A 13,122-nucleotide genomic window follows, 5' to 3' on the forward strand; every position below is an offset into this window, starting at 1 on the left:
ATACTTAAAAAATAACTAATATATAGGTGTCATATCTCCTGTGTGAAAATTAAAATGAGTTATATATAAAGCACTTAAAGGGTAGCTGCTATATAAGTATTTATTATTATTATTTTTGTCTTGTCAGACAGATTTCTTAAACAGTGAAAGTAAATTCCTCTGTTGTCCACAAATAATGCAAAGGATATTTCACTTAACATATGGCTTCACTTACTTTCAATTCTCATTTTCCTAATATTCCCCTGTTGACTAAGATATGTCTTATTATCTCAGTTCTTTTTTCAATATAATATCAATACTTTCCAAATAATTACATATGTTCGTCATGTCTTTCTATCTTTCCTTTAAAAGCTTTTTCCCCTCTTTTATGTAAAATGAAAAAATCTGGGTACCTAATAGCAAAATAGCAGGAAGGAGTGTGATTTGTGTCTGCTGCCCAATAGTCTAATCTTAAATGTTTGAGAAAGTAAATAACATTGCAAGTTTCAAAAGCAGAATTTTAGAATAGTCTCTTTGGGGGCCAATGTATATACCTGCTGACTTCCGTGCACTGTCACATAGCTGGCATGAATACTAAATATTTGGTATCAACCCTGGCATATATGGAAAATTATGATATGAGCTAAGGATACATTAACATATGATTTCTTCATGTTCATAACTCTACGTAGGTTTTAGACTATAGGTTTTAGTCAAAAGCCATGGTAAGAGTACTACTAAAGCATGTTCAAGCATAAATCATTGGTAACCTTATTTTAAATTCTTAAAAGTTTTGATTTGTTTGCAGTGTTCAATTTTTGTTTCTAAATTAAATGCCAAATTTGGCAAAAAGTATGTGAGATTATCTACATATAATAATATATACTAAGTATTCATAGTTAAGAAGAGTAGAATGGGACAAAACAGACCCTAAATCAGTCTGAGACATGCTCCCAATATGTGTACAGCCAAGTTCAGGGTTTTATTTCTGCCCTCCACAGAAAGGAGTACTATTATAAATACACATCATGTATTGATTTATTCAAACGATAAACATTTGGCATTGTTATCCAGTCAAGTTTGGCATTATCATTAAAATTTAGCATCACTTGACATTTTTGAAACACAATAACTGGTTTATATTGAGCTATAAGACACTGCATTATGCAAATAGGACAAAAGTGATACAGAAAACATATCATGGTATGTTTTATTTATTTTGTAATTTGAGGTATTTAAGGAATATTTTGCTTTCCAGACATCACACATTTTTATTTTGTAGAAAATTAAAGAGTAGTCCAAGTTTCTTGGGCCTTTCCTTTTTTTACCTTTGTTGTTGGGCTACCTTTCTATTGGAGTCATAATCCTATTGCTAAGTGGTACTAAATAGATTGAAGAATGATTTGGGGAAAAAGTGAATTCAGAAAATGACAACTACAAATAAATTGCATTTATTTTCACCTTCTACATGTTAAGTTCTGCTTTAGGTGTTTTACATTTCTGAATTGCCTTAAACAACACCACATACCAATTAGTTAGGTATTGTTATCCCCTTTTTATATATAAGGAACTTGAAGGTCAAAGAGAGTCAGCAACTATCTCAAATAAGCAGTGGAAGTGGGTTTCAAAACTGATTCAGTTCCACTTACTTCTCTTTTCCTTCTAAACCATGAGCAGTTTGAGATCCACTGTTCTGTATACTTACCACCCACACTACCCACTTATGTAGTACTTTTGCTATTGCTAACCTCTTAATTTTATAATGCAAAGTAAAATATTGTGTGATAATAGCTTAGGTAGTCCAATTTTTAAGCCATTAAAACCAGTATTCGGGCTTCCCTGGTGGCGCAGTGGTTGAGAATCTGCCTGCCAATGCAGGGGACACGGGTTCGAGCTCTGGTCTGGGAAGATTCCACATGCTGCCGAGCAACTAGGCCCGTGAGCCACAATTACTGAGCCTGCGCGTCTGGAGCCTGTGCTCCGCAACAAGAGAGGCCGCGATAGTAAGAGGCCCGTGCACCGCAATGAAGAGTGGCCCCCACTTGCCGCAACTAGAGAAAGCCCTCGCACAGAAACGAAGACCCAACACAGCCATAAATAAATAAATAAATAAATAAAACTGTTTAAAAAAAAAAAAAAAAAACAGTATTCAAAAAATATCCTAAATAAGATGTAGACTGAAATAGCTTCATGCCAATATTTGGCAATATGTTGCATTTCTCAAATTAAAAAAAAAAAATTATCATCCCTTGAAGGAGTCATTTTAGATTCTTTTTCTAATTACCCCCACACTCTTATTTTAATATCCTAGATATTCTGTATATCTGTTTATAAGCTATGGCTCTATGCTTTATGTTATCTAAGAATTTTTCTTCCCCAAGAATCAATTTTGCTCCCTTATGGGCAATATTTGTCTCATGGAGAATACATGGTATAGATCAATTAAGTTCAGAGACAGCTCTAATCTAAAATGACAATAGTTCACAAAATGCCACTTCTGGACCAGCAACAAAGCATCACCTAGGCATTTGTTAGAAATGCACATCCTCAGGACTCATCCAGTCCTACAGAACTAGGAACCTTAGGGGTGGGCCTATGTAGTGTTTTAACAAGCCCTCTAAGGTGATTCTGATGCACTGTAAAGTTTGGAACCGCTAGTTATGGATAGAGTGCTGAGAGATGGGTCCGTGGCTTCAGAGCAACATTGAGCAAGTTACTCTATGGCTCAGTTTTTTCATCTTGATGTAGCCCAGATAATTCCTGGTTTGAAGCCTTACACACACAGCTTTCTCAGCCTCACTTGTCAACTGACAATCTACCTGTCTTCCATGGGGTAGGGAAAGAATAAGACTCGACACCCTCTCAACCTCTTTCGTGGGATGTTTTTACATCTTTTGAAAAAGACTACTCAACATACTGGTTAGGATCACATTAACAAATGCCTGGATTTCCTCCAAAACAGTAAGTGGAATAAATAAATATCAACATTCTGTCTTAATAGAAATCCCTTTATGGGCACGAAAACAAACAAAAACTAGAGTGTCTAATTTTATGGCACAATAAATTATGTGAGATATGTGGAATAACTGGGAATTTGTCAAGAGGAGCATACTTGTTTCCTGAAATTTTCGTGTATATTTTTACACAAAAAGTAAAAATAAATCTTATTTATTTCTTGGTTCTACAGAATTCCTCCAATCTATTTTCCTACCTACCATTCTAATCACTTACTTCCAGAGACTGCTCACCCACTTTATTGACTTTTTTCCAGCTTAGATATATACAGTCTGGTAATAATAATAAGAATTTATTTTTATATAATGCAGGATTAAAAAGAGAACTTAACCTACAGAAATGAAAGCGTAAAGAGACCAGGCTACTGTAGTGAGAAACCTCACACATCACCAACCGTAGGGCATGCACAACCTAAAACTTGAGAAGTATCTTGTGATGCCATGATCTATAAAATTCCACATGACAACTTCAGTCTAAGACTCTCCTGAGTCAGTGATTTATAAAATGTGAATAGCTGATAACTGAATCTCAGCTTTGGTGAAAGAAAAAACTTCACGTTTATTTAAACATTATAAGCTTTAGCATGTATAATTGAATTAAAAATCAAATATTAAATAAAGAAGAAACATTTTCATGTTTTTCTCTCTTCTGTTTCATTTTAGATGGAGCTTGCGAAGGAAGAAAAATGTGAATTTTTGCCTTTCCTGTCCCCACGGAAGGTTATAGTAAAAGGCGGGAGAATTGTTGCTGTGCAGTTTGTTCGGACAGAGCAAGATGAAACTGGAAAATGGAATGAAGATGAAGATCAGATAGTCCGTCTGAAAGCCGATGTGGTCATCAGTGCCTTTGGCTCAGTTCTGAGTGATCCTAAAGGTAGAGTGCTCGGGAGCTGAAATGTGTTAGGCAATTGTCTGTTATTTTACTGCCATAATGGTTTCCAGCTTTCAGGGAATTGTTTTTCACTTGAACATTCATTTCCTTCTTCTAGTATGGAATGCAAGAAATCTTGATTTATAAGACGTAGAAATGGTTAATGTTTATAGAGAATTATTTTTAAAGTAGTGGGAATTGAGAAGAACATTAATCTTTCTTTTAAGCTTTATAATCAAAATACATGTTCTACTTTGTAATAATTTTTGCCTTGTTTCCTCTATAAGAATAGCTTTTTCTTCAATTTGACCTAGAGTAAGAAAATGTGACAGATAAGTTGTAAGAGCCAATCTTCAATGATTCAAGCAAATTAGGATCTAATGAATAGTCAAAAATAGAATTCATGTTGACTACTATCTTCATGCCAAATCATCACTAGAAACATCAAAATTATCAAATTAGGAAGTTTGAACTCCTGTCATTTCATTTAAGTGGCATAAATGGACATGCTAAGAAAGAACAAAATGTTTAAAAAAAAGATAATGAGAAAAGGAAATGTTTTATATAGCATTCCAAATGAATAATAAGTCAATCAACTAAGACTATTTTGTGTTGTTTTCCCCACACACAGTGTTTTTGTGGGCCATTGTATATAAAGCCTTGGTACCTCCATGCCTTCATTTTGCAAATCTTTTACCTTTTACTACATGCTGTCAAAATGACAATTAACTATTTTATTAACTAAAAGGAAAATAAAAGAAAGACGTTTCTCTAGGTCAGAGATTCATTAAGAAAAACAGTAACCAAAGAAAAAAAAATCTAAACCTGACGATTCCTATAACTTCCTACTATATCCATGCTAAAATTACATTTTGTGTCTGAAATAGAAAGAGATATATGCTTGCAAATGTGCGTATTTCTGCAACAGATAAGTGAAAATTTTAACCACTCATCAAGATATTTTATCTGCAGGACATCAAACATCTTGGTATTTGGAAACATCCAGATGTTTAATGTCATCAAGATAAATGTTTTTGAATAGCTGGATGATGGCCTGAATTTGTCACTTTTCATCTAGACGTTTATGTGATATGTAGACATAGTCACAGTGTGGTTTGTTATTTGTTGATGAGTTCAGCAAGGAAAAAAAGAACAACGTATAAATTGCATTCTATTATCTAAAAAAATCATACTGTTCTTACTGCTCTGCATATGACCAAAAATTGAGTCAAAAGTTGAATCATATTTAACTTGCAATTCTGTTGATTATTTGCCTATCAAAAAATAATTTATTTTACCATCTAAATTTATGTTCCACAACTGACAACTCTAATATTAAGAAAAATATATCTTTTCCTAAGCAAACTTAAGTAGATGTGACTTAGAAGATCATAGAAAACAGCTTTCCAAAGCTTATGTTCCTGTGTGTGTGAAGAGTGAAAGATTTAACTTAGTATTTAAAATATGAAGTAGAAGAAAAGAGAATTTGATTTATTTGTGCTTATTTGACGAAGTCATTTAAGAATTTGTGTATTTTATTCCAAAATTTACTTGTGTTTGTTTCTTCCAGTGCTCTACATGTGTTACCCCTTATACATTAGAGAAATCAAAGAAAAATGGTTCTTCACTTTCCTTTCTTCCCCCCTCCTGCTGACTTGAAAAACAAACTGCTAGGGAAATTTTTCCTCAAATAGAATTACTTGCTTTACGAGGGCCCTTCAATATTGACATTAATAAGAGCTACTTTCAAGTTAGAGGGGAACTGGAAGAGCTGGAATATTAAATAGCATTCATGCCTCTACTGCTTTCTAAATATATTCAATATTGTTTTTTGAATGGAAAGCATTTAAAAAATAGTAGAGAGAATCATTATTTGTTAGAAGTTGATCAAGAAGATCTTATCTAAATGGTATTTAAAATCTTAAAATAATAATTTCAAAGAAAACTTTCACGTGCACAGGTATAAGGTATAGTGAAAATCAGTTTATAGGAAGCAAGTTGTCCATTTGGGTAAGAGGAGAAGATATTCATGTCTCCCTCTTCTACCCTGAATTTTATCCCATCTTGATACCGTGTGATGTGATTTATGTGTGGTACCTTTGTGATTATTACATATGTGGTATGATATATCTTAATATATTTACTTATAATCTGTTTCCTTAAACATCAACCTGCTTTTCTACCCTTCTTCTTCCGTCCTTCCCAACCTCACTTTGCACAGGTTCCAGTGAACTTCATGCCAAACTCAGTGACATCTTTTCAGTCCATATTCTATTTTCTGCATTTGACAGTGTTAAATATTTCTTTCTGTTTGAAAAACTCTCTTCCGAGTCACTTAACCTTTCTGAGCCTCAGCTTTCTTCCTCTATTAAAAAACAATGATAATAATATATACTCTTCCTACCTCTCAGGACTGTTGTCAGAATTAAAATGAAATAATGGGAAAGTGCTTTGGAAATGAAACTGTAACACATTATTATTGTTTATGACACTCCATTTTCTTTCTTTTTTAAAAAAAAAATTATGTATTTTATTTATTTATTTTTGGCTGCGTTGGGTCTTCGTTGCTGCAAGTGGGCTTTCTCTAGTTGCGGTGAGTGGGGGCTACTCTTCATTGCGTTGCTCGGGCTTCTCATTGCGGTGGCTTCTCTTGTTGCAGAGCACGGGCTTTAGGCGCACGGGCTTCAGTAGTTGCAGCACACGGGCTCAGTGGTTGTGGCTCGTAGGCTTAGTTGCTCCGCGGCATGTGGGATCTTCGCAGAACAGGGCTCAAACCCGTGTCCCCTGCATTGGCAGGTGGATTCTTAACCACTGTGCCACCAGGGAAGTCCAGCACTCCATTTTCTTGCTTTTTCTTTTAACTATTCCTTTCCTACTGTCACTGACTGCTTTTCTTCCTCTAGCTTTCCAAAGTTCAGACTTTGCCCATTTCTCTTCTTAATATATTTATTCCTTCACTGAACTGATTCATTCATTCATTCATTTATTCACACATGCATTAATTCCTGTAAGAAATATTTAATGAACAACTTCTATGTGCCAAGTAATAGCTAGATTACAGTAGGCACTCTTGCACTTCTGTGTAAAATGACTCTGCAATCTCTTTCTCCACTCTCTGTGTCTCAGAAGACATTTCATCATATATTTATGCTCATGCATGTAACAATGATTTAGTGAGTTTCCAGTGAATGCCAGGTACCAAGTTGTATTCTGGAGAGTACAAAGATGAATGAGGCATTCCTTATACTTAAAAACCTCACAAACTGGTGTTGGAGGCAGACCTGCAAACAAATAGTTGTTTTATCAAGTTAAGAATACATTTAGAGAGATATGCCCAAAGTAAGGAAGGATCACCTCATCAGGTTTCCTTAAGGCAGATTCCTTCTCAAGTTCGCTATCATACATAGTTCTCCTATCACTAAAGTCCAAAAATGGTATCCCAGATTCAGATATCTAATTCCAGTTTTACTTTTCATTAAATTCAACAATTTTACCCTACACAATAGGATGAAGCGCCTACTCCTTAGTACTTGAGAACTTCAGCAAATGATTTTATGTATACTACGTGCCTGACTTTACGTTCCACTGTTCCCTGTTGAACTGTTCCTCCCAGTATCTGATACAGGGTGAATTCCAAAGCGGTTAATTTAGAAAGTCCTTGGTGAATGCATTATGTAAATATATGCTGAAGAATTCAAGGAATGAAATAAACTTGACAGAGTACATATAAGGTACAGTGATAATTTATACTCAGCATTGTCTGATTACAATAATATTTTAAATGAAAATAGTAGTGAAATGAAATTGTAGTGTCTCAATTATATCAATAATAGGTATTTGTAAAGGTAAACTAAGTTGGGGATTTGCAGAAAATTAAATTTTTAATCTCATTTTTTCCTGATATACTGCATCACTTTTGCAAGTCCCTTAATTTGTGTGTTTCGCAAAGGAGAATATAAAATAACTTTATTTAGTATTAAGCACCCAATATATCTGTAATAAATATTTCATGTCAGAAAAATAGTAAGTGCCTCAATAGCTTAAAGAAAAGTATGTCAAATTTATAAAACAAATTTGTATAATATCCTGGATTACAGTTGCTAGTTATTTCATTGTTCCTAAGGCTTGTAACAATTATAAGTAATCATCATTATTTTATTTAATTCTATTTTATTTCTCTTTTTTTTGGATTGTAGCAGTAAGTGGGAAATAAGAACAAAAGACTCTGTATTCCACATCCCTGTGCATGGAATATATGTGTGCTTATCATGAGCACAATTTAATGGAATCCTTCATTAACTACTGTCCAAATTCTAAAGGCAGTGTGGTGTCCAATTTCTAATTTGATTGGTATGATAAAGTCTTAGCCTTGTTTAATATCTTTCCTATGAAAAACTGAGAGTGGTTCCACATTTTCAAAATTCTCATCCATTTTCTCTAAGTATGTAAGATTCCATATCACCTCAAATTTGGATTTTAGTATTGAAGACTGATTTTAAAGGCTGTCAGTAAATTAAGCACAAGCTACCTTTAACTGGCATTTCTACTCCACAAATATTGCCATTCACTGGAAATTTTTAAACATTTATTTATTTATTTTAAAAGTGTGTGTTTCTTAATATAGGAAGTCTCCTCTTCTATTAAACACCAACGTCAGTGTTTATGGAATTGAATTTTCCCTCTTTTTGTTTGTTCGGACAATGTCAAGTTTAAGAGACTTTTTCCTTATTTTATTCCCTTCTCTTTCTGCTTTGAACCAAACTGCCAGTTGTGAAAGCGTGCATATCTTCACTGTTGGTTTGGAATTGATAAGGAGAATGCGTTACCATTTTCACTGACCTCACAGTTTCATTTTTCCAATGGAGGTGATAACAGTCGCCTTGTCCTCACATTCCTAGGAGATCTAGTTGACATAGTTTTATGTGTCTTTGACTGTGCTTTCAGACAACTGAAGGAAGGCACTTTAGCCTATGCCATGACCTCTGTGCCTCTTTCATACACTACACCACGTCATCCTCTCATTCTTTTGAAATGTCCACTTTGAAAAGAGCTATTTTCATCTTCCAGATGTTTTCATCTTCCAGAACCTATTATAATTTATCTTCCAATTAGATTGTAAACCTCAAAAAGGCATAGACTGTGCCTTTATAGTAAGTTGTAGTCCCAATAGTGGCCAACATATTATTGTACCCATAATAGATGCACAATATATATTTGTGCATTTGGCTTGACTTGATTCATGTTAAGATATTAATTTTATTACACCTAGTTGTTATTTTTTCCTGTTGTGGGGTCAGTTTGGTTTACTTTTCTTAGAAAGCATAAATGTTAGACAAGTAGTTCTGTTTTTCTATTGCTATTGATTTTTTTCCCTGTTTTGGCATAAATTGTTGCACTCTTTATAATCCAATAAATATGACACTAATTAGAGTCCGTCTGGTAGAGCAGCTTAGAGCAGGGGCTCTGGAGCCAGCCTACCCAGCTGGAAATCTGGCTCCCTTAGTCTCTTCATACTCCGTGGTCTTGTGGTCTTGATCTTTTAAGAGGGAAGATTATAGCATCTACCTTCTAGAGTTATTTTAAGAATAAAAAAATTAATAATATATGTAAAGCACTTAGATATATGTCAAGCACATAGTGAGCAAGCATCTCGCACATTTTAGATATTATGCTTGTGTAACAAAGTCATATTTTAATAATTAAATTGAGTTATATTACACCCTTATGACGTTATGAATGTTGTCTAGGAGTAAAAGCATTTGAAAATTAGGACTTCATTTGGGGCCCTGCAGGCTTCGTCCACATGTCTTTATAAAATAACTGAAGCAGATGCTCTTACAATTTATGATTTTTTAAATGAGAAAATGTTTCCTATATTTGGTTACTTTTACTTACAGAAAAAAGATTACACAGCTTGTAACTGTATCACATGTTTTAAAAATGTTTTATTATCAATTCTGATGATTTTCATACCACTGAGAGGAATTTTCTTTCAACTAATTTTTAGTAGTTAGAAAACTCCATTTTGGGTTTTCATAAATCAAGTACATAAAGAGCAGAGGATATGTTTAATATCTTTGTTTTTTTCCTCTTCAACATGGTAAAACTGGGCCAGATTTTTGGTTTGTTTGCTCACTTTTATCTTAAAGTGGAAAGAGAAGCACTTTAGAGGATACTAAGTTTGAGCTCTTAAGCATTTGAAAATTAGGGTATGAGATAACTAAGATTAAAAACCTTTGTTTTTGGAAGGAAAGGTAGGATGAATGGTGTGTAAAGCTGACTCAGGATAATGCTGCGCAGCACTGCTCAGGAGAGCAAATCACAAGGTGACTGAATTCTCTGGGCATAGCAGGGAGTGCCTGGCTTTTCTTCTAGGAAAGGAGTTTATACACTTCACCCAGCGCCTACATTTTCTTCCTGCTCATCTCACTAGAGACAAGGAAACACGAAGGCCCAGTTCTTTCTGAAGATTTAAGGAAACCCTCAGAAAGCAACTTCCTTCATAGCATTAGTTGCAATTAGTTCCATAAGGGAGTGAGGTTTTTTTGGGGGGCGGCGGGGAGGGGGATGGTGGTGGAGAGGCTTTAAAACTGCTTACCAGTTCCCTCAGAAAATTATTTCAAAACCTCATGGGGTAAATAAAAGGTTCTGCCAGTACTAGCTTCAAGTGTAGTTTGATTCACTTGCCTCCTACCCTGAGAAAAGATGCAGGCCATGGGTTAGTTTGCCTTGTTCTGGCCTAAGCCAGAGCTAGAAATTGCGAGGTAGGCAAGAAATGGTGTGCATGAGACTGTGACAATGCAGATATTCAGGAATTTTTCAAGTGGGCCCATTTTTTCCTCAATTATTTTAGGTGTTGGGAAAAACCTAGAAAAGGTGTTTTAAACTGAGCACTGGATGAGTCAAGTGCCCAATAATAATAGTTACCTGTGCTTGAAAAAACATGGCATCAGTATGTTTGATTTGTTTTTTTCCGTATTAAAATGTTACTTATATGCTACTTCTCTAATGGAAGTGGGAACACTGAGGCATTTTAATAACCCCTTTTTTTTTAACCAGTATGTTTCATTTTTCAAACAATAAAGTATGTCCTTCAGAAGCCACTCATGGCACTTAGAGATTCAGCAAACTTTTCTTTGAACAATTGTCCACTCTTTGTGGCCCTCAGCTTTCATCATTCCTCTTCTGCCTTACCAAAAATAAAGAGGAAGGGGAAAGAATGGAGTACCAAGTTGAAAATGTGTCATAATTGGTCAGATTATCCCTGTTGCATGCATTTTTATAAACAGAAATGTTTACAATATAGTTTCAAAGAACAGGTTAAGGAATACTGTACTTTATTGATAGATCAGAGAACTTTTTAACTAATGGCACAAGTGTTAGAGGGAGGGCCTCACTAATGATTAATACAACTAAGAATGGATGAGAAAGAACTGAAAAATAAAGTTGTCAGTCCAGTGTAACTTATGGATATGTTACAATACAGTAACTTGCGTTGAAGTTTTCCTTACATACATTTCCAAACGTGCTGGAAGGGATTTAAGAGATAATGTATTCTAGACTCCTAATTTCACAGATTTATTTGTTTAGCTAATGACTTTTTTTTTTTTAAACATCTTTATTGAAGTATAATTGCTTTACAATGGTGTGTTAGTTTCTGCTTTATAACAAAGTGAATCAGTTATACATATACATATGTTCCCATATCTCTTCCCTCTTGCATCTCCCTCCCTCCCACCCTCCCCATCCCACCCCTCTAGGTGGTCACAAATCACCCAGCTGATCTCCCTGTGCTATGCGGCTGCTTCCCACTAGCTATCTATTTTACATTTGGTAGTGTATATATGTCCATGGGGAGGGGGAGGGGTGAGATGTGACAGCGTGAGAGAGTGGTATAGATAATGACTTTTGATGGCCTGCTATTCCAGGCCCTGGGCTGTATTCTGGGGATAACGTGTGGAAAAGGTGAATGCAAACTTTGCCTCCAGGAATGCAGTTTAATCAATTGTGCTGGGAGAAGTTTAGAGTCCTAGGGAAGCGCAAAACATAGTCTGAAGGTTCAGAGAAACTTCCTAGAGGAAGTGGGTTGTAAATTGAAGGCTGAGTGATGTGTAGGAGTTTCCAGGTGGAATGGGGGTGGAAGGGAGGGAGCCACGGGGAGATTATGCAACTTGCTCAACACCATACTGTTAGATTAAGTAGTCATTTTACAGTCATTTTTAAAAGCTATATTAAAAAAAACAGCATGTCTTTAGAAAGTTGTCATCAGCCTACTTATTTCATGCATGTTCTCATCTTTATAAATGAAGGTCTGAATTTTTCATTTTTATTTCTAAAATTGAACTTTTAATTTTATGATTTTTACTATTCATTCTCTCATTATTTTTCATGCAATGAACATTTTATAATATCCAAATATGTTATAGGCCCTGTCCAGGCACTAAGAATACAAGCATGAGTAAAAGAGAGTCTTTGCCTTCCAGGGACTCAAGGGCTAATGAGAGAAACAGGCTTGTAAATACATAAATTGTAGCATAATGTGCTAATCTGAGATGATATTTGGACTGGGTTTTAGGGCTTGAGTAAGAGTTTCTCTGTTAGAGGGAATATTCATACACAAAGTACAAGCTGATGAATGGCCTCAGGTGACCAGACAATAGTGAGAAAGTCTGTTCAGCTGGAGCAGATGCTGCATGATAAGATAAGGTGGGAAGTGGGTAAGGGTAAGATGGCAGGAAATTTGGCTACAAATTTATGTGGAGTTAAGAGACTTATATGCTAAGCCAGGGGTTTTGAATTTTATCCTATAGACACCCAGGTGACAAATGAGGGGGTTTAAATATGGGAGAGTTTTTTTTTTTTTTTTTAAAGAAATCTCCATTTTAATTTTTCTTTCTTTCTTTCTTTCTTTCTTTATGGCTGTGTTGGGTCTTCGTTTCTGTGCGAGGGCTTTCTCTAGTTGTGGCAAGCGGGGGCCACTCTTCATCGCGGTGCGCGGGCCTCTCACTGTCGCGGCCTCTCTTGTTGCGGAGCACAGGCTCCAGACGTGCAGGCTCAGTAATTGTGGCTCACGGGCCCAGCCGCTCCACGGCATGTGGGATCTTCCCAGAACAGGGCTCGAACCCGTGTCCCCTGCATTGGCAGGCAGATTCTCAACCACTGCGCCACCAGGGAAGCCCCTGGGAGAGATTTTTATGTTAATGAGGTAATTCTGGTAGGTGATAGATCTTCCTTATCTCTGCTTGGGTTTGCAGCATT

The 13,122-nt window shown here is 35.5% G+C and overlaps 1 protein-coding gene across 4 annotated transcripts in view; it reads left to right on the forward strand.

Annotated features, from left to right (window-relative positions):
* DPYD (dihydropyrimidine dehydrogenase) overlaps window positions 1–13,122 on the forward strand; it is an 807,615-nt gene that overhangs the window by 370,829 nt on the left and 423,664 nt on the right. For all 4 annotated transcript variants that reach the window (XM_082476697.1, XM_082476698.1, XM_082476699.1 and 1 more), the window contains exon 11: window positions 3,657–3,867. In XM_082476697.1, the coding sequence (XP_082332823.1) occupies window positions 3,657–3,867 (211 nt within the window). The remainder of the gene's footprint in view (window positions 1–3,656; window positions 3,868–13,122) is intronic.

The sequence above is a fragment of the Balaenoptera physalus genome (genome assembly GCF_965194825.1).
Source record: "Balaenoptera physalus genome assembly, chromosome: 1".
Lineage (NCBI taxonomy): Eukaryota > Metazoa > Chordata > Mammalia > Artiodactyla > Balaenopteridae > Balaenoptera > Balaenoptera physalus.